Source organism: Hydra vulgaris, chromosome 11, assembly GCF_038396675.1.
Source record: "Hydra vulgaris chromosome 11, alternate assembly HydraT2T_AEP".
Lineage (NCBI taxonomy): Eukaryota > Metazoa > Cnidaria > Hydrozoa > Anthoathecata > Hydridae > Hydra > Hydra vulgaris.
Genome location: NC_088930.1, coordinates 25,564,972 through 25,585,520, shown reverse-complemented (window position 1 = coordinate 25,585,520; position 20,549 = coordinate 25,564,972). Strand labels below are relative to the sequence as shown.

At 27.9% G+C, this 20,549-nt stretch overlaps 1 protein-coding gene across 2 annotated transcripts in view; it reads right to left on the bottom strand.

Moving 5' to 3' along the window:
- Positions 1 to 2,444: 2,444 nt before the first annotated feature.
- LOC101239034 (integrin alpha-8) overlaps positions 2,445 to 20,549 on the bottom strand; it is a 125,819-nt gene continuing 107,714 nt past the window's right edge. The window contains exons 28-31 of one of the 2 annotated variants that reach the window (XR_010641858.1): positions 18,627 to 18,772; positions 9,341 to 9,445; positions 9,076 to 9,195; positions 2,445 to 2,610 (exon numbers count right to left, since the gene is read on the bottom strand). Coding sequence is in view for 1 of the 2 variants with exons in the window: in XM_065810573.1 (XP_065666645.1) it covers positions 2,473 to 2,610; positions 9,076 to 9,195; positions 9,341 to 9,445; positions 18,659 to 18,772 (477 nt within the window). In the remaining variant the exon portion in view is untranslated. The remainder of the gene's footprint in view (positions 2,611 to 9,075; positions 9,196 to 9,340; positions 9,446 to 18,626; positions 18,773 to 20,549) is intronic. The other variant, XM_065810573.1, reaches the window with a different exon arrangement.

The window sequence follows — 20,549 nt, the reverse complement described above, 5'->3', positions numbered from 1 at the left end:
TATATATATATATATATATATATATATATATATAACTTAGTGTTTTAAGTCACTTTTTGATTTGTTTTGACAGTTTTGCTGACTGTGAGGAGCAAGTTGATAAAAAACTCAATAACTAAGGATATCTTAAAATATTTTTTATAAAAAACTGTATAGTTTGAGTGATGCTCATTCTTATTCATTTGTTCAATTGTTTTCCAAAACTTTTAAACATCATAAATGTCAAATGTCTTACCCGTCATTATTAAGATCCACTGCACATACAGCACCATCAAATGTATATATATCTTGTTTTAATATTGTTTAATAAGCATAATATTAATATTACTGTTCAAAGTAAAATTAGGGTGCTATTTTAAAATTCTTTCTGCGTCACCTATTTTTAAGGTGAAAGCCAACTAAATAACGCCATTTTATAGACGCCAATTACATAAAAATGTTAATGAGGCGCGTTAAGGTTTTTAATGTTACGTTATGAGAAAAAGTCCCAGAAAAATAAAATTTTTGAATAAAATAAAATGTAACAAATATTAACTTTTTCTTCAGGGTTTTGAAAATCGACTGTGCTTTATTTCTGCCGTGCACTATTATGAGACCGTATGGTTAAAGGCGATTCAACGAATAATATGAGGGGGTGGGTATGGATGGGGACAAATCCGTAGAAAGAACCGGCTGCTTTTTTTAAAATAATAAAAAGTCCTTGAAATTAAAAATCACTCGACTCGAATGTGTCAAATACTCGACTATATTCCTAAAAAATCGGACAATAACTTGAAAATCGCCTATTTTGGGAAAGATGTATAACTCCCCCTGTGCACACCTGCCCCTGCAGGTATGCATGGGGAGGAGGGAGGAGGGTGTTATACCTGAACTGCCCCAGCAATTGAAAAAATTGTCTTATTGGAGCACTCTAATACCAAAAAAAAATTTGCCTAATGTTATGTCTACTTGTAAACAATAAATAACATTTTCTACTCTTAAAAATATTTTCTCTCTCAAGCTCTGATATTAAATATAGATAATAAAGATATTAGATAATAAAGATATTAGATATAGATTATAAAGATATTATATATAGAAAATAAAAATATTACATAATAAATGTCAGAAATTTCAATGAGCTCAAAGAGAAATAAGTCTAAACGAATATATTTAATTTCTTGAATATTAAAATATTACATTTTTTTTGTAGTTATTAAGGTGTTCCCAGAAGTCCTTACGGTCTTACCACAGAGCGTAGTATTGGTTTTAATATTAGTATTGTCCAGCTACTGATGCACATAGGGTAGGAGTGTGTGCCAAAAATCATTGCCAATATTACATGCTAAAAATTTGTCATAATGATGAAGACATGCTCAATAGAAGAAATATTTAAATAAACATTAAATATCAATTAAAATGTTCTTTTAAACGGTTATGGACACATATGCGTCAATTGTGTAATGCACTTGTCAATTTGATATCAATATTACAAGTGCATTACACAACTGACGAGCGCACTTGTGTCTTATACATTTGTATATTTCACATAATTAGAAAAATGTAAAATAGCGTTTTGAAACACTTAAGAGTCAAAACGCTGCTTTGCATTTTTTAATTATCAACATTCATATGTTACTATTGTATTAAATTAATTTCATTGAGAATAATTTTAAAATATGTTCTTTGTATTATTATTTTCTTTGGCTTTTTGATACAGTTTAACGTTAAAGTATTCCTTAGTTTTTATGCATCAGTAACATACAGTTTTTTTTTCTTCCTGTTAACCTTGAGGTTTTAATTTCCCGCTTGTTTTTATGTCCACTTGACTTTTCAGAAGAATAAAGTGCTACTACAGAATAGTACTAAATCCTTTCGTTCAACATTATATTTATTAAAACCCTAAAAATATGTTTAAGAAAAATTAATTTTGAGGTTGTCAGGCCTGAACAGTGAACATTTTTAAGGGAAGGAGGCTGGGGTCCTTTTTGTAAAAAAAAAAAGCAATTTAAAAAGGAAAATAAAAACCTTGCGTAATTTTTATAATTAAGCTCTCGTGAAACGATGAATTGCGTGAAAAAAGAACTTGGTAAAAAAGTCATTTATTTTCCAGTAACAAAAAACGAAAAACTAAAAAATTGAAAAAATAAATGTTATTAAACTGTATAATTAATTTTTAAAAAAAGTAAAATTTAAAACATTGTGTGTGTGTATATATGTATATATACCGGAAGATATAGCGGAATAGATATAGCGGATATAGATAGCGGAAGCCACTAATGTTCCGCTAAGTACCCGATGAGCAAAACTCCAATGAACCGCTCAAAATGCCTATATAGATCCACTGCAAACCAGCTATAAAATTTTTTGCTGGGAATATATATATATATATATATATATATATATATATATATATATAAATATATATATATTTATATATGATATTATAATAATACTATAAATATTTAACAAAATTGAAAAAAAAACATTAGGCTAAATGTCATCATAATCTTCATCACCATCAACTACGTTTTGTTCATGTGTGAGAGGGTTTGCACGTTCAGTAATAGTTTTTTCTTGACTCGGCCCCGATATTTCTTTAATTTTTCGCTTTCTTTCAAAAAAACCAGCCTAGTTATAAAGGTTACAATTATAAACTAAAAATGAGAAAAATAAAAATCCGGTTTTTGTATTGGTCTCAAAATATATTTTTCCAAAAAAAAATTGTCGAAATTTTTTAGGGAATAAAAGGGATCCAGTCATGTGATTTAAATACTTACAAAAATATTTTTCTTAAGAAAAGGTTATATATATATATATATATATATATATATATATATATATATATATATATATATATATATAAATATATATATTAGCATAAAATGGAATTGTTTTCATCAATAAAAAAACACTTCAAAACATTTAAGCTCATTTATACTTTATTTATATATGCGCTTACATTTCTTAACTAAGAAACTTCTAACAATAAGAAAAACTTCTTAAAGCTCACTTTCTTAACTAAGTTTAACTTTACTTCAAATGGTAAAGAAGAGTTTTTAACTAATCTTGGTGATTTTATTTGACAATGTAAGATCATCTATTCATATTCCTCTAGTTTTCTTGAGGAAAAAACAATACTATAAGCCTAAAATATCTAAAACTCGTGTCAAGTATCTAAACCATATCACGTGTTAAACATCTGGATAAAACATGTGTAAAAACAATAAGTTGCAGAACGTCTTCTTTTAATTTTTTTAATTAGTGGAAAAAAATTTGCAATAATCTAGTTCCTAGTTTAACTAAACAATTTAGAATGATACACTATGTATTAGGGTGTTTCATTAAAAAAAAATTGATTTCAAAGAAGTTATATTTAAAAAAATATTAGGATTTTATATTAAAATAATAAACATAACCTTAAGTTTTCTTGAATTTAAGCACTAGCTACATTTTTTAATTTTACTCTTTATGGCTATTCTACTAACTACTTGGTGCGCACCTGCAGAAAAATGGTTAGCTGTTTTGAATAATTTTTTTCTTCCTAGAGTCGAACAGTTTTATTTTTATTTATTTTTTAGTATTCTATTTTTTGCGATGTTAAGAAAAAATTTGAAAATTCTGCTTATATGTGTAAAATATGTAACAATATCCTTATGAAATCCCTTATATTTTAATACAAATACATTTTAGGGCTTCTTACACAAGGGGTGGTTTGGCGCCCTATTGTTAGATAGCCCTACATTTTTTTTAATCCTTTTCGAGCTTTCTCATAAAATAGATTCATTTTAGGCACATATTTTTGTCTACAACAATAAAATTTGTTATGTTATGACAACTAATAGTATTAAAAAAAAACTATTTTAAAATAATAAGTAATCTATTGAATATTAAGTGTTTATTAAATATAATAATATAAAACATACAAGTTGAATATTAAAACAACAACAGAATGTTATATTTTTTGAGTTCAACAAAAAATAATAATTAAAAAATCACTTTATTATTTAATTATAGTTTAGAAGTTCCATTATGCTCCTATTAACAAACATCTCTGCTAATGTATTGAGCTCTTATGTAAGCTTCTCTTCTTTCTGATGTGTGGACATCAGAAAGAAGAGAAGTATTTTATGTGAATAGCTGTACACACCTCTCAACTGATTGTGTATTTGAAATCCGTTGGGGAACAACCATCGGGTTATTAATTAAATCTTTAATATCCGAAGATGTAAAATTGCATTTCAAAGGTGGTTCTGTTATATTATTGCTACAGTCTATCAAACTAAAAAGACTTTTAGCATCAATGTTAATATCAGGTGTTCTTCGATCTCTATGGCTATAAACACCAGTATTAGTTTGCTTGTGATATTTTTCATGAAGCTTAAGAACAATTTCAACAGCTTGAACTCTTTCTCACTGCATATTATGGCTTGTAAAATAGCTTTACTCTTACTGCATATTATAGCTTGTAAAATAGCTTCTGAATGGGCATACCAAGCTGATCTTTTAATTGTGGGCATTACAATATCAAGAACTGGCTTCTGAGGAGTTCTAATTGGTAAAAAACGTGTCGTGGTCCCTCAACCCAATATGATTTAACTTTTATGTTAAATCAGTTTGGAATATAAACACCAGCAATAATTGAGAATCAATATAAGATTTTGAAGGTTGATACCATATAAGCCATGCTGAGAAACCCATATCCTGCAAAATCTTAATGCTGTTGTGAGCCACCTGCTATGGCAAACAGATCCTATTTCTAGCATTGCTAGCTGCTGAGGTAAATCACCAGACCTTATTGTTTTTGTTACTCTGTAAGCATAGCTCTGATCAGTACCTAAACCTTTTATTACTTCAGGACTAAGAACAATTAATGCAAGCCCAACATCAATTTTGTAAATCTGGGATTAATTTCAAGACTAGTTGCTGTATTTAACATCTTTCCCAGTAGTCCTGACCACTTATTTCCGCATTTTGTTGGGGCATCTAAGCTTATAATTAAATGTCTTAACCCTAACTCGTTTATGTGAAGATCGCATACAATCCACACTAATCTCTTTCTCAATTTTCTTTTCACCCATTGCATCACACCACCTTCCCAACCAGTATTTACATTTGTACTGTCTCCTCCTATAGCTTTTAGTTGTGTTCCTAAATTTCTTACCACCAACCAGTTAACCTAGTGATCTGCAATTACCTCAGCATGTTTTCTGTGATCAGTCTTATCAGGAACAAAATGAAATAGATATCTACCACCTGGTTCAGTAACTACATAATAATGTTCTTCCTTAAGAAGAACAGGAAATACCTACCAACAAATTCCATTAATAATTTTGTATTATTTTTCCTGCCATCAAAAAAGAAATCAGGAAACCACATTATTTTCAAGATCTTTATTAAATTTATTATCTAGTTTCATTGCTAAATTCTCTTGCGCTCTTTTAATCTTGCTATGACCAATAATCATCAATGTTCCATTCTTTCTTATAATTTTTTTTTTTTTTTTTTTTTTTTTTTTTTTTTTTTTTTAGATTATTAACCACCCCAAGGCCCGAGGGGGGCCACTACAGTCGAGGAGGATACTCATTTTTTTTTTTTTTTTTTTTTTTTTTTTAATATTTTTTTTTTTTTTTTTTTTTAGTCATTATTCGTGGTGCAACCCTCTCTCAACTCTTTAACTCCGAAACACGAACCTTGCCGAGCAAGGCCGCTGCGCGGAGAAACTAAGTTGAGCGCGGTACTTCCAGGGACGTGGTGGGAGTCGAACTCAGAACCTCTCGCTTACAAAGCGAGCGCTCTTACCACTACACCACTACCGCATTTTGCATCTATAAGTGCTGCTGTCACTATTTCTGTAGTTTCTAGTAAGTTAGTGTGATGTCTGATACTAGTAAGTGCAATGTTTGTTATGTCCATTCTGTTATAAATTTTTACAACATTATTGAAAGGTTCTGGTTTTCTAGAAACATTTGGTTCTGAGTCAACTTTATTTGTTTTTTCAATTCAAAAAAAATAAATACAAGAAATAAACTTTTTGTTATTATCATTAAGTCGATGGTTTATAGAAAATCTGAAAAGTAAAAAAAAGATATTGAGATATATTTATAAATCACTATATCAACATTTAATTTCTCCAAAAATAGTTATATTAGAATTATTTACTAACATATTTTATTATTACTTGATTAATCTGTGAAAAGCAATTATAATCTTCTGCAATCATTTGGTTGAGTTTTTTAATTTCTTTTTTCTAATTGCTGCTGATACTCATCTTTTCTCTTTATAACTTGTTTTATCTTTGTTGATTCTATTGTTTTATCTTTGTTGATTCTATTCAACTCCACCAATACATTAATGAGCAAAACTTCCAACTTTGCCTCTATGTGACTTGATAAAGCTGAGTTCTATAACAGGATTTTTATTTTCATGTACACAAATGCATTCAATATGTGCCTGCCTTTTACAGACTTGATCACAACCATACTCTGAACAAAACATTATTAAACATTTACAGGATAAAATATTTAATAAACCAGTTTGTTGATTTTCGGAATGAAAATCAACAAACTGGTTTGACTCAACTGCAGTTTCCCATAGATACTTCAGTTTAGCTTTAATACTACATTCTTTTATTACTACTGGATGTAAAAACTTGCAATTAGCCTTTTTCCATTGAACAGATAAAGCTAGAGTCATATCGTTAACTAGTTTATTGACAGTATAGTTTCTTTTATTGTGGTCACCGGTCAAAAATATTCCATATCGTAAAATGTCCCTTGCAGTAGAGAGCTCAGATGGTAAAAGGGTTTTTCTTTTTCCAACATATCTATTTAAGCGAGTAGCTGATAAACTTCTTGTGATTTTTAGTGCCATTATTTTTGTTAAAATATAATTTTTCAATAATCTTAGTAATTTTAATTTTAATTTATTTTTATCAAGCTAAACATTTAAGTTTTGAAAAATATCTCCTAATAGATTCGAAATAAATTTCTTCCAATTAAAGTTTAACTTTTAAACAGAAAAATGAAATACCTCATTGTTTTTACAATTTTCAAAATATTAGCAGATTGAATACATAAAAACCCAAAAAAATGTAGCTACCGCTTAATTTAATTTATTTTTAAAAGTATTACTCCATTTCAATTATGAAATCCTACCATTATTTCACTATAAAATTTCTTTTTTCAAAATATTGGGTTTTATTAGTCACCAAATTGACACACCCTACTATGTACCATTCTAAATGTTATCAAAAATTTGCAACTTGATCCCAAAAATGATAAAACTATGACTTGATCCCTTATTTTTCATTACTTTTGAAAAGAAAATAATAGTAAATTTATGTTATTTGTGTTAGATTGCTTTACCATAATAGGGATCATAGTGATATGATAAACCAATGATTAAATCTTTTATCTTTCATTCTTTTTTATAAAATTAAATATATTGTGTTGCTATTAAAATTTCAAAAATAAGACTTATTTGGACTCATGAAATATAATAATAACACTGCCACGCATCCTATATAATAAAAAAAAAATCTGACACTCATGAAATAATGACAACATCTGAAACGGAACTTTCTTAGATAAAAAACTTTATTTGATGACAAAATAAAAAAAAATTTGGTACCAAATAAGCCGGAGGAAGTAAACCTCACAGTAATATTCAACGTTGTAAGGATTTCATTATCTAAGCATCAAATCATTTATAAGATGAACCATTTAATAAATATTATTAATTTTTAAAACAAAAACTAAAATGCATCAGAATGCCAGACAATAATCCTAAATCAAACATACAATGATCAAGAATTAGCAGTTTTGACCATAACCGCTAAATAGCTTATTACACAACTTTAGTCACTTTCAATAATATTTGACAAAAAACAATAAAAACTCGATAAAATCTATTTAGTTTTGTTGGCCATTGAACACAACATTTTATAAAAAAACATCAAAAATAGTGAAAAATTTTCTAATCGTTTATTTTAAAACATAGATGAAAATTCTGTTGTAAAGAATCAGTTCAAATCTTATTGTAAATGCATCATTAAATCTTGTGTGCAATATGTCTTAAAGCCTGATTGTGTTTTGCCATAAATCATCGAGTACTACGCCATAAAATCTGATTTTAATTCTGGTCTGAAATGTATGACGCTTTTTTATTATGCATCAAAATTTCTTGACATTCTAACTGTTTAATTTCAAACTTTGGTAATACCAGTTTTATAACTTTTAAAACAATAAATAAAATACCATTTTGTGTGTTGATTGTTTTCAAATGGGAAAAAATATTGTCGAAGCTAAACAGTGGCCAGATAAACATTCTGGTTAATTTTGGTAGCAAAGTCAACAGGTGTTGTAGAATATAAAAGTCTACAAAACACTTTAAGAAAATAATTAGGTAGAATTGTGTGCCAATGCATCAAAGATAAAAAATAATAGTATGTTTGCAAATTTACAGACATAAAAAAACTTGACAATATATAGGTTGCTTTTGAAGCGAGTGCAGTGTTTGTTTACACCAGACCAAAAAAAAAAAAAATCCATAAACAATTCAGAGTGCTGCTTGGACCTTTTATACTGTGTCAGCTCAATTCAAACTTGTCTTGTTGACTAACTACAATGCATTTTATACATTATTGTATAAGTCAAAAAAGTGTTTAAAGTTGAGGGAAAAGCTTTATATATTAGATATAGTAAATACATAAAAAAGTTTTTAATTTAGTTGTGAAAACAGGTAGTGGTGTAGCGGTAAAGCGCTCGCTTCATAAGCGAGAGGTTCCGAGTTCGATTCCCACCACGTCCCTGGTAGTACCGCGCTCAACTTGTTTCTCCGCGCAGCGGCCTTGTTCTTCAAGGTTCGTGTTTCGGAGTTATAGAGTTGAGAGAGGGTTATAATCTCAAGTATCCTCCTCATCTGTAGTGGCCATCTCGGCCTTAGGGAGGTGAATTAAAAAAAAACAAAAAAAAACAACAAATAGTTATAAAAAAAGCATGAAACAGGTGTCAAAAAAAAAAAATAATAAACTTGATTTTAATTTAAAAGTTTAATAAAATAAATAAAAACAGCAAAAATGTGTAAAAAAATTACTCTGCGCAGAACAAAAGTAAAAACTGCAAGCAATAATAATGCTCCAACAGCTGAAAGTAAAATGATCCACCATTTAATTGAATTTTGACCTTTAGTTTGCTCTTGTATAGTAAATGTCACCTAAAGTAAAAAATCATCATCATCATCATCATCATCATCATCATCATCATCATCATCATCATCATCATCATCATCATCATCATCATCATCATCATCAACAACAACATCATCATCATCATCCACATTATCAACATCATCCACTTACAATAGAAGATAAACTGCAGTCTTTACGTTGAACATTCCTTTCACGATCTATACCATTGAATTTCACCTCTATTGACGTATAAACTCTTGTATATGGAAGTTGTAGCTGTTAATGAATAATTTCATCAAATGTAAGTTATAATAAACATATTAATTTAATAATAAACACAAAAAACAATATTGTATGTATTTTTTGATAACAAATACAAACAACTTCCTAGATAACAAAAATCTATAATACCTAACAAGTGTCAAACCTTTTTAATAGTTGTATTTTGTAATAGTCTGTAATGTTGTATTTTAACAACAACATTTAATCTTTACACAATTTTATCATTAACTAATTTGTCCTTGAATTATTTAAAAATTGGTCTTAAGAGTTCAGCATATGCTGCATTAAAAAGATGTGGAGTCCCAAAATCTCTAAAGTCCCAAAAGGTTCAAAATTGTAAATAAGCTTATGAACTATTTTTGGTAAAAAATGTAAGACTTTATGGTTAGAAGAACAAACAGATTTTAAATCCAAAGTCCTTGTGTATAATGGCAGCAAAGATTCCAGGAATCTGGGCTCAAAAATAATAGGTTCCAAGTTAGTAAACTTCATTAATTTTTTTCTTACTGCAGATCATGTCTACCAATATTTTTAGAGCTCCTGGACACCAGAAATGAGGAAAAAACAGAGATGTAAAGCCAGAGCCTTTTTGGGACTCTGCATCCCTGTTAAAAACTATAGAATAAAGCATAGCCACGAAAAAATTGACTAAACTTTTAGAGCATTTAATTAAAAAAATGTATATATATATATATTTAAAGTTATTTTTACATATAGAGTACTCATTAATCAATATTTTGACATAAATTATTCGATCTCCTTTCCTTGAGCAAGAATACAAACATTTGATCAGAAACTTTATCAAAAAATTTTCTCCACTTTTTAAGCATCTCGGACTCTGTATTGACTTTAACTTGAGTCTTATTTATATTTAACTGACAAAGAGCCCAAAATGTTTCTATAAGATATATGTGTGGAAAATTTGGTAGGCTGTGATCTTCAGGTCTGATTTCAATGCCATTTTTTCAGTGCCAATTTATTGTTTCTTTAGCATAATGACAGCTCGTTAAATTAAGCCAAAACCTTACAAGAACATTATGAGATTTTAAAAGGTAGAAGACTCTATTTCAGGCACTCCTTTTTGTAGAGTTCAGTATTTATTGACTTTGAGGCTACAAATGGTTTGCATTTTTTGCCACAGCTACAAATTGTTTGCTAAATTCTACATTTCCAGTCAAACTTATCCAGCTTTAAATTCAGGGTTATAAATGTTCCTGATTTTAGAGAATTGTTTTTCATAAACCTCTATTCCAATGAAACTGCTTTTTGATATCTAATAATTGTATTTATCAGCTCATTATCATTATCATTTAAAAGAATTTGGAACCAATCCCAAAACCATCATAAATTTGATTAAAACAGACTTAGGAATGAAAGCTTATAAAAACAATTATCTGCTGGTCTGACAAATAAGCTTGAGTGTGTTAAGAGATGCAAAATGATAAAGAAACAGCATGGTGGCCCACCAATAATTTTTTCTAAAGAAAAATTATTTGCGTTTGAGCGCCCCCTTAACCAAAAAAATGACAGAGCTTGTGGAGTAAGTTTGCAAGAGATGTAAGAGCTATTCCTTGATATCAAAATGCATAAGGAGTTATGGTTACTGGTGCATTCTCCAAAGGAGGAAAACTTCCAATACAATTTATTAATAAAGGAGTTAAAATCAACCAGCAGTTCTGTTTAAATGACATTTTGAAATCTCATGTGAAACCTCATGCAGATATAAAATATTTGGTGATCGTCCACATACCTTCTAGCAAGATTCAGCGCCCGCACATAAAGCAAAAACCGCTCAAGTATGATGAAAGAAAAAATTTTCCTCGTTTCATTCCATTGTCGGAATGGCCCACCAGCAGTTCAGATTTGAACCATGTTGAAAAAATTAAAAAATGTGAAATGCAATAACTAAAATGATTTCAAGGTTTTCCAAATTTGAGATGACAATCTCTTCCTTACCAGCTGTGATAATATTTTCAAGAGAGTTGAAAATATTATCACAGCTTTTTTTTTCTTTGATACTCAATCTGTATCAAAGAAAAAAAAGAAAGATTTGAAAATAATTTTTTGCATTATATATTAATGTAACTTTCAGAAAAATATACTTAATTATAAATTGAAATAGTCCTCTAATTTTATCTAACACAAAAACTATGGAACGTTTCCTCCACCCTGTATTTACATTTATCACTGACAGTTCCACATATAATGCCAGCATAAAATCTGTGACCAGATTTTTTTCTGAAGTCTAATTTGATATAAGTTTCATCATCATCAAGGCAGCCATCAAACTTTGTCAAAATGTTGCCATACAGTTTTCTCACTTGAGTTTTAATACATTTTTGCTGCTTTTTGGAACTATTTGGATATCTTATCTTGCAATAAAAGTAAACACTGTAAATATTCTTTTTGCACAAAAGAATAAGATGCATTTCATCTATTTCATCTATAAATAGTCCAGGATTCTGCAAGTATGAACAACAAATTTCCCAGGTTAACTTTTTATTCTCAAACACCTTTTTCTTCCAGATCCTGATTTGCGATTGATGCATAAAGATTTCTCGTATTCTTTGAGAACCCGCAAAACAGTTGACTTTAGCTAGTTTAGAAATTGTTCTACATTATAAACCAGTAGTTTCTAGTTAAATGCTGAAAATTTTTTCACAGTTAATTTGTTCTTTTGACATCATTTTTAATAATAATCTTTCAGAAAAACGTTTATTTAATTTTTTATGTTAAAAAGGACCATGCCAGCTCTTGGTTTAAATTTTGTTTATTTAATTTTTTGTGAAAAAGTAGAACTATAATTTCTTAATTTGTTAATACTTGAATAATTTGTTTAAATCTAAAAAGTTTCATGCTCATAGATTTACAAAAAAAAAAAAAAAAAAAAGATTAAGAAATTGTTTTTTTTAGGTAGTCGTTGTGGTATCGTGCGGTAGTGGTGTTGTGGTAAAGTGCTCGCTTCATAAGTGAGAGGTTCCGAGTTTGATCCCCACCACGTCCCTGGTAGTACCACGCCCAACTTGTTTCTCCGTGCAGCGGCCTTGTTCGTCGAGGTTTGTGTTTCGGAGTTATAGAGTTGAGAGAAGGTTTATACATATGTAGTTGTGATACTCATGATAAATTTGACAATTTTGTTTTGCTACTTGCATATTTTAAGATCTTGGCAGTACAAAGGTCAGCAATCTATTTTAAGTAAAGAGTTTTTTTTTCCTTAAATCATTTTTAAAAAACTTATTGAGAGCTGCAAGGAGTGTAAAAAACTGAAGATTATTATCAGTAACTTAATATTTCAAGACATTCAGTGATATTTGAATGTAGTTTAAATTATTTAAAAGCATTTAAATAACTTTAAAAAATCACAAAGATTTAATGTTTTTAAGACAATTTCATATGACTATTTTTACTACTAAGTCATTGACGTCTTGAAATGAAATGTTTGGCAAAAGTACAGAGTAGTTTAAAAAATTAGCCACGGCAAGGTTCAATGTACTTAGATTCATTTTCATTTCTAATCTAACAATAGTTTCCACACTGGTTGTATGTTATGTTTAAGTAATACATTTAAAACTTTACAGTTTTTAATTACAATGTTGAAGTTTTTGCATTCAAATTTTATTTTCACACTTTTGCGGTACTAAGCCTGTGTTTGAGCAATAATAATTATTAAATATTTAAATAAATATTTAAATAATTAAATTTACTTTAATATATTCAAAAAATTAAAAATTTTTTTTTTGGTAAAATAAATTAAATTTTTTGATGGTTTCAATAAAATTAAAGTATACATAAATCAAGCATGTTGAAGAGCCACACAACCTGAATAAAAAAGCTGCACATGACTAACAAGCCACAGGTTGCCAACCCCTGGTAGAGGGATTTTCCATTATTTAGCTATAATTATAATACATCAGCTATAAAAAATTTATAACAATAAATTAAAAATTTAAAAAGTTATTGATAATTTTGTTTTTCCGATATAAAATTATAATTTTTTTTTCAAAGTTTTTTTTGGATTTCACTGTAAACTTGAACGTATGATGACCATAATAAAATAATGGTAACTTAAACTAATCTTTTTCAAACACAAAAAAGATAAAAACTAGATTTATTTAATGTAAATAATTATATACATTGAGTGTTATACATATATATACATAAGAGATATAAAATTGTTATACAATTTATACATGTTTACAATTATATACATAAGAGTGATCATGACACCTACGGTAAGTTGCAAAATTTGTTGCAACTTACTTACGGTAAGTTGCAACAAATTGCTTGGGGTAAGTTGAATCATAAAATAACTACAGGTTTTATTGATATGTATTTTTCTAGTTATTTCTAAAGGGATTTTTTTTAACAAAAAAATGTAATTAGGTCTTTAGTTCCTTTAATACTAGATTGTTTTTTAAAGAAAGTTTATTGCTAGGAAATTCTTTTTTTGTTTTTATCTAAATTTGGTTTTTGTTTTTTATGAAATTTTGTTTTATTATTTTACATTTTAATTTTTTTATTAAACAAAATGTTGTGTTTTTATGACCTAAAAACAGAACTTAACTATCCTAAAAACTTCTGTTACTTTTTTTCTATACTAATTTATTGTTTATTGACTATAAAAATACTTTTTTTTCAAAAAAACTTAGGATTAAAAATAATAAATTAGTTGAAATAATAATCCTTTTTATTTAATTTCGTGCATGTAGCACTCGTAAATGTAAATCAAGTTAAGTTCAAATTAGAAAAAAATAAATGTGCCCAGCAATATCAATATTGAATGTGCTAACAATATATATAATTCATTCTAAATTAAAACATAAATAGAAGAACATAAGCAAACAATAAAAATAAAAAAAAATTAAAAAATTTAATAGAAACTATTTCTATAATGTACAACAACTTAACGTGCATTTGATGTTTTATTTTTAAACTTAACCAAAAAGCAGTATTCTTAGTTATCCTTACCCCATTACAGTATCTTAAAGGATTCTCGACCAATGATTTACTCAATATTACAATTAAAAACACAATAAAAAGCTCTTTAAATACTAATAAAGAGAAGACAAGATCTTTTGTTAAAACCTAAACTCTATTAGAAATAGTAGAACTCTAATAGAAAAGTTTCTGGTAAAAGAACAACCTCCTATAGCTGATGTAAGGCCTGTTAATTGATATAAATAACTAAAGCAGAATCTATAATTTTTTTTATAACAATTCCACTAATAACAGAAATGATCAACTATTTAAAATCAAACCTATGATTTATGCTCTTTAAAATGAATCTGTAAAGATTAAACAAAAAAAAAAAAAAAAAAGATGTATAAACTTTTCAATTTCATTTTAAGCTGTCAATTACTAACAATTAAATGAGTACTATTATTGAACTTAACTTTTCATTTATGCACTAATTGTGTATTTTATTTATTGGTGATATACCTTATCAAAGTCTTGGTAATGATACTGTTGTTTTTCCATAAACAAATAATTAAATGACTTGAAAAGTTGCCAGTTTAGATTAATTTGATTTCATTGGTATATGTTGCCAATAATGTGGTACATATTACATAACATAAACGTTGTCATTTAGATTACTGAGTTCTATAAGTTTTGGTAGAAATTCTAATTAATTTAAAAAATTAAATTGGATAGTAACAAATGCAATTGCAGTGGAACTTTAAAACCAACTAAACAACAAGAAACTGAATTGTGGCTAATAGGCAAAATGTCTGATATTCTCAGCTCTATGAAGTTACCATCAAAGAAGGAAGCCATGACACTATTCTTCTATTAAAAAGATGGTGGCCAACAGACTGTTCTTAAAGAATGACATTCAATATCTAACAGCATTCTTGAAGTGTGGCCTAAAGCCTGAATGCCAACACAATTGAAGAAACATGTTGTTGAAAAAGTTGAATGTATGTTCCATGAATATGACAAACTGAAGAAAAACAGAGAAAATAAAGCAAAGTGCTCTGAAAGTCTACTGAAGAAGAAGAATGGAAGGATGGCTTAGAGAGTCTTTTTGACATAGCTCATATAAATGATTAGCATTTAGGAGGACAGGGAATTCCTGTTAGCTCAGCATGAGGCAAGATGAATAGCATTGACAAAGTCTTGGCCAAAAGAGAAAATTTTTACAAAAGAGTAGAAAACTTCATGAAAAGATAGGAGAGAGAAGAACAGGACTAAGTGGCCAGTTAGGAGAAAGCTATTCAGACATCCGAAAGTAAAAAAGAATCAGGTAATGATAATGAGGCATTTGGTGAGTATTCATCAAGCACAACTTCGAAGATAACTAAACATAAACATGGCACACAAAAAACACTGAATGAAAAGTTATCAGTATGTCTGGATATGGCAAAGATCAGTGATAAAATTGGTGCACTGGTCCTGATTCAAGCACTACAGCACCTTGTTTATGAACCAGCATATTTTAATATCAATCAATCACCCATTCAAAGAGAAAGAATTAAACATAGTCAAAGATTCGCAGAGCCCTTGAAAGCAGAATTCAAGCTAACAGTTCCACTTACAATACGCTGGGATGAGAAATTACTGGAAATTATCAGTAGCACAGAAGTTGTAGTGTGGCTCCCAATCCTCCTGTCTGGACCAGGAATTGACTAACTTTTTTGTGTACTGAAACTGCCATCTGAAACTGGAGAAGCTGCAGTGGTAGCTGTTTATAATGCAACTGTAGCATGAGCCATAGCTGATAAAGTCAAGTGCATGTGCTTCAACACTACTTCCATAAATAGTGGTCCAAGAAATGGTGCTTGCATCCTGCTAGAGCATTAGCTTGATAAAGATTTGCTATGGTTTGCTTGTCATCATTACATATTAGAAATAGTCTTAAGTGCAACGATTACTCTCTCTCTTCGCCTTTCTAAGGGTCCAGACATCACAATTTTTAAAAGGTTTAAAAGCAGTTAGTAATTTATTGACCGGTCAAAATTTCTGGCATCAAGTTTGAATGACACCATGCACAGTGCTTGGTGTCATTCAAACTTGATGCCAGAAATTGTGAACTGTCAAAAATGTTTGAGAGCTGTCAAAAATGTTTCTGGGAGGCATTCCCTCTCAAGGATGCTCATTCAAAGCTCCGGCAAGACTGCATACAGCCAGATGGATGGCGAAAGCTATTTATTCGTTGAAAATATGGATGCTGAGAAGCTTATTCAAGATGACAAATAAGAAGAGAAAGGAATAGCAGAGGTGTGTCTTTTCACAGTGACAATGCATGTCAAGGTTTAAAGCACTAGGTCAGCATCATTTTCACCTTGTGTTGATCTTGAGCTTATCAAGGAGCTTGACAAATACAAGGCATAGAATCAAGCAGTCTCTCAGATTGCAATGAAAAATTTTTTAGGACATTATATTTCTCTGTTTTATACACACACATTTAAAAATGCTATATATATATATGCATATATATATATATATATATATATATCTATATATATCTATATATATATATATATATATATATATATATATATATATATATATATATATATATATATCTATATATCTCTATATATCTATATATATATATATATATATATATATATATATATATATATATATATATATATAGATAGATATATAGATATATATATATATATCTTCTATCTATCTATCTATCTATATATATATCTATCTATCTATCTATCTATATATATATATATATATATATATATATATATATATATATATATATATATATATATATATATATATATATATATATATATATATATATATATATATATATATATATATATATTTAGATATATAAACAATTTTAAAATGTATTCTACAAAATAGAGTGCTCAATATTAAGATAATGAAAATTTCTTTAGGATGTTCAATCAAAGGTTCCAGTTATTATATAGGTTCAAATGTTTCAATTCTTTTTATCCCATTAACTTTAGATAGAGTCTTTTTAATAGGGTCAGTAAAACAATTGATTTGTTGGAGCATGTAGTTTAACAGATATATGCCTCAATGGTGATTTTTTCAATGCAGCATATAAATAGACCAGAATAAATGCCTCCTGGGTAATTATACCAGATTTGATAAAAAACCTCCATCTTTTCCTGAACTTGTTATGGTGTTTGTACAATCCCCCTCCAATTTCTAAAGACTCATGGATTGCTCTTAAAATAATTCATCTAAATATAAATAATTATTATAGTTATATAGTCTGAACTTTAAAACAACCTCATTCAAACAATGAAAATCTGATTGTTTTAAATTTGTTTTATTATATTTTAACACTTTTTTTATTATTAATATATGTATATGTATGCATGTATATATATATATATATATATATATATATATATATATATATATATATATATATATATATATATATATATATATAGTTTTTTATCTAGTTTCATAATAACTTTGTATAGGGTCATTATCCAATTTGCCATTACTTCTTTTTCCCCAAAATATACCTCAGCCATATTTAATACATACATACCTGTATTGCAAATCAGGAATACTACCATAAGCATTTTGGATTAACATCCAAATTATAAGCTCTTCCTACACTTTCTCACAATTATACAAGAGATTTTATATTATTATATTTTATATTATTATATATTATATTATTATATTTTATATTATTATATGTTATATTTTTCTTTTTCTATGTTAGGTAAATTAGCTCATTATTTTTGTCATTTAATTTTGATGTACTTAATTGTATGCAAGAATTTCAAGCATAGATATGTAAGATAAAATTAACAAATATTTTTACAAAAAAAGAATTACATATCTATTCCTATCTATATCCATCCTATGTAAGAATTTCAAAAATTTTGAAATTTTATTTCATTTTTTCCAAAAAATAAAGAAGGAAAAAGCTAGGAGCAGAACATATTATTCAATCCATAAAAATTTATAACTTCCAAAACTAGTGTATAAAGGAGAAATTTTTTTGCATATATTGCAGGTCCCCATTTTTAAAAAATTTTTTTTCTACCCACCCTAATGTATGTAAATATACTATAAAATCTAAATATACTATAAAACTGAATATACTATTATATACATAATATAACATATATGTATATATATGTTATATTACTATAAATATGAAAAAAATTGTTAAAGTACTAAATTTGAACTAAATTAGCAAAAAAATACACTATACCTGAACTAAGTTAGCAAAAAAATACATTATACCTGAACTAAGTTAGCAGAAAAAAGCTTGGCTTTAACATAAACTTTTGCAGTTTTTTTGCTGTCCAAATTGGTTATATTACATGTATATATCTTGCAAGTTCCACTTCGACAATCCTTACATAAATAGAAATAGGTTTTACTTTTGAAAAAATAAAAAACTATAATTCTAAAACTAATTAAATGTTAAAATAATCTTTAAATTTTTTGGATGACTTTAAAAAATAACAATAATGTATGAATCTTTAAAGAAAATTAGTCTTAAAGAGTTATAAAAATCAATTACATGTGGAATTGATTTTTATACTTAGATGAGCATGAAGATTAGCAGGAGCTATATGGATAGATACAAGTTCTATATGATATTATATGTTAAATAAATTATATATAATATATAATTAATTTAACATATATATATATATACATATAACATATATATTACTTAAGCACGAAATGTCACATAATTGTGGAATAGTTCTGAAATTAGGATAGGCATTCAGTCAATTAAGGATTAAATTTGAGCACAAGAAAGTTTGAGTATGAGGTCTGTTACAAAAAAACATAATTGTTTTTTTCATTCTTTTTTTTACAAAAAAGCATTAGTATTAAAGTGTGGACTTTACTGGATGCAGTAGAAGGTAGAAAATTATTTTCACAAGAATAAATAAATAAAATAGAATAACACATTAAATAGAATAAATTTCTTAGTGTGAATGCCTCGTCTTTTATACTTTTTATTCTCCATTGGACTTCACAAGATTAAATTTTGAATTGTCAGTCTTTTGAATTGTCAAAGTTTCTTCCAAAATGATAATAGCATGTTTATTTATTTCATAGCAAATGGAAGTTTTCGGTCTGGATGGAATCTTGCAAGGAATGATTTTTTTATGTGGAACTCTTATTTTAAACTCACTCTCTTTTAGTTAATTTTAAATAGCAAAGAACCTTACTTAAATTCCAAATTCTTTATCAAGAAGACTTGACATTTTGACTTTCACTTGTTGACAAGTCAATAAGTAAATTGCAGCAAGCTTGCAACCATTCTTTTACTTGTTTACAAGTTATTAACTAAATTGCAGCAAGTTTGCAGCCATTCTTTGATTTTAACTCCCATTCTTAATGATATCAATAATAAATCAAAAGTGTTTGAAAAATATTAGTCAAATATGAGAGGTTATTAAGTACTCATTATTAAGTAACAATAAATTTATTACTTATCTACTACACTGCACACATCTCTCACCACCCTTACGAGATCTCTAAAAATGTTGGAACTATACCTAAATAGGAATAAGGTTTTGGCTTTTTTGGTCATTGTAGTGAGGTCCAGTTATATTGCAATATTGCAATATAACTGAACCCATGATTTTTAACGCTTTGGTAAGTCTATATTATGTATTTGTAACATAAACGATATTCATATATCCTGCTGTGACACAGGTGGTAATTACTTTTTAATTTATTTTTGTCTAATGCTAAGACCATGTGTTATACTACATTTATAAACTACTTTTTTTTACATGTACATATTGATACTTTAGCTTAGTGGATTAGTGCACTGCTTTAAAAATAAAGTATTAAGTGTTCAAACCAAGAAAGTGACGCATTTTTATTTTTTTTAAATATTATCCAAACTATCATTAATTATTATTTTTCTTACAATTTTATCTACTTATTTTACTCTATTGTTTTAAACTGTACAATATTTTTAGTCACATGAGCACTTCGTACACCAGCGGATTTATACAGACTTGCTAATTCATAGGCCATTATTTTAAGAATGACTAGAGTGTGAGTTATGGTCTCCCTCCCCCACAGCAGTAAAAAAAATTTTACCTTCTATTAAATAGTTCTTTTTTATATTTATTGGTGATTCTCACCCAATGACACCATC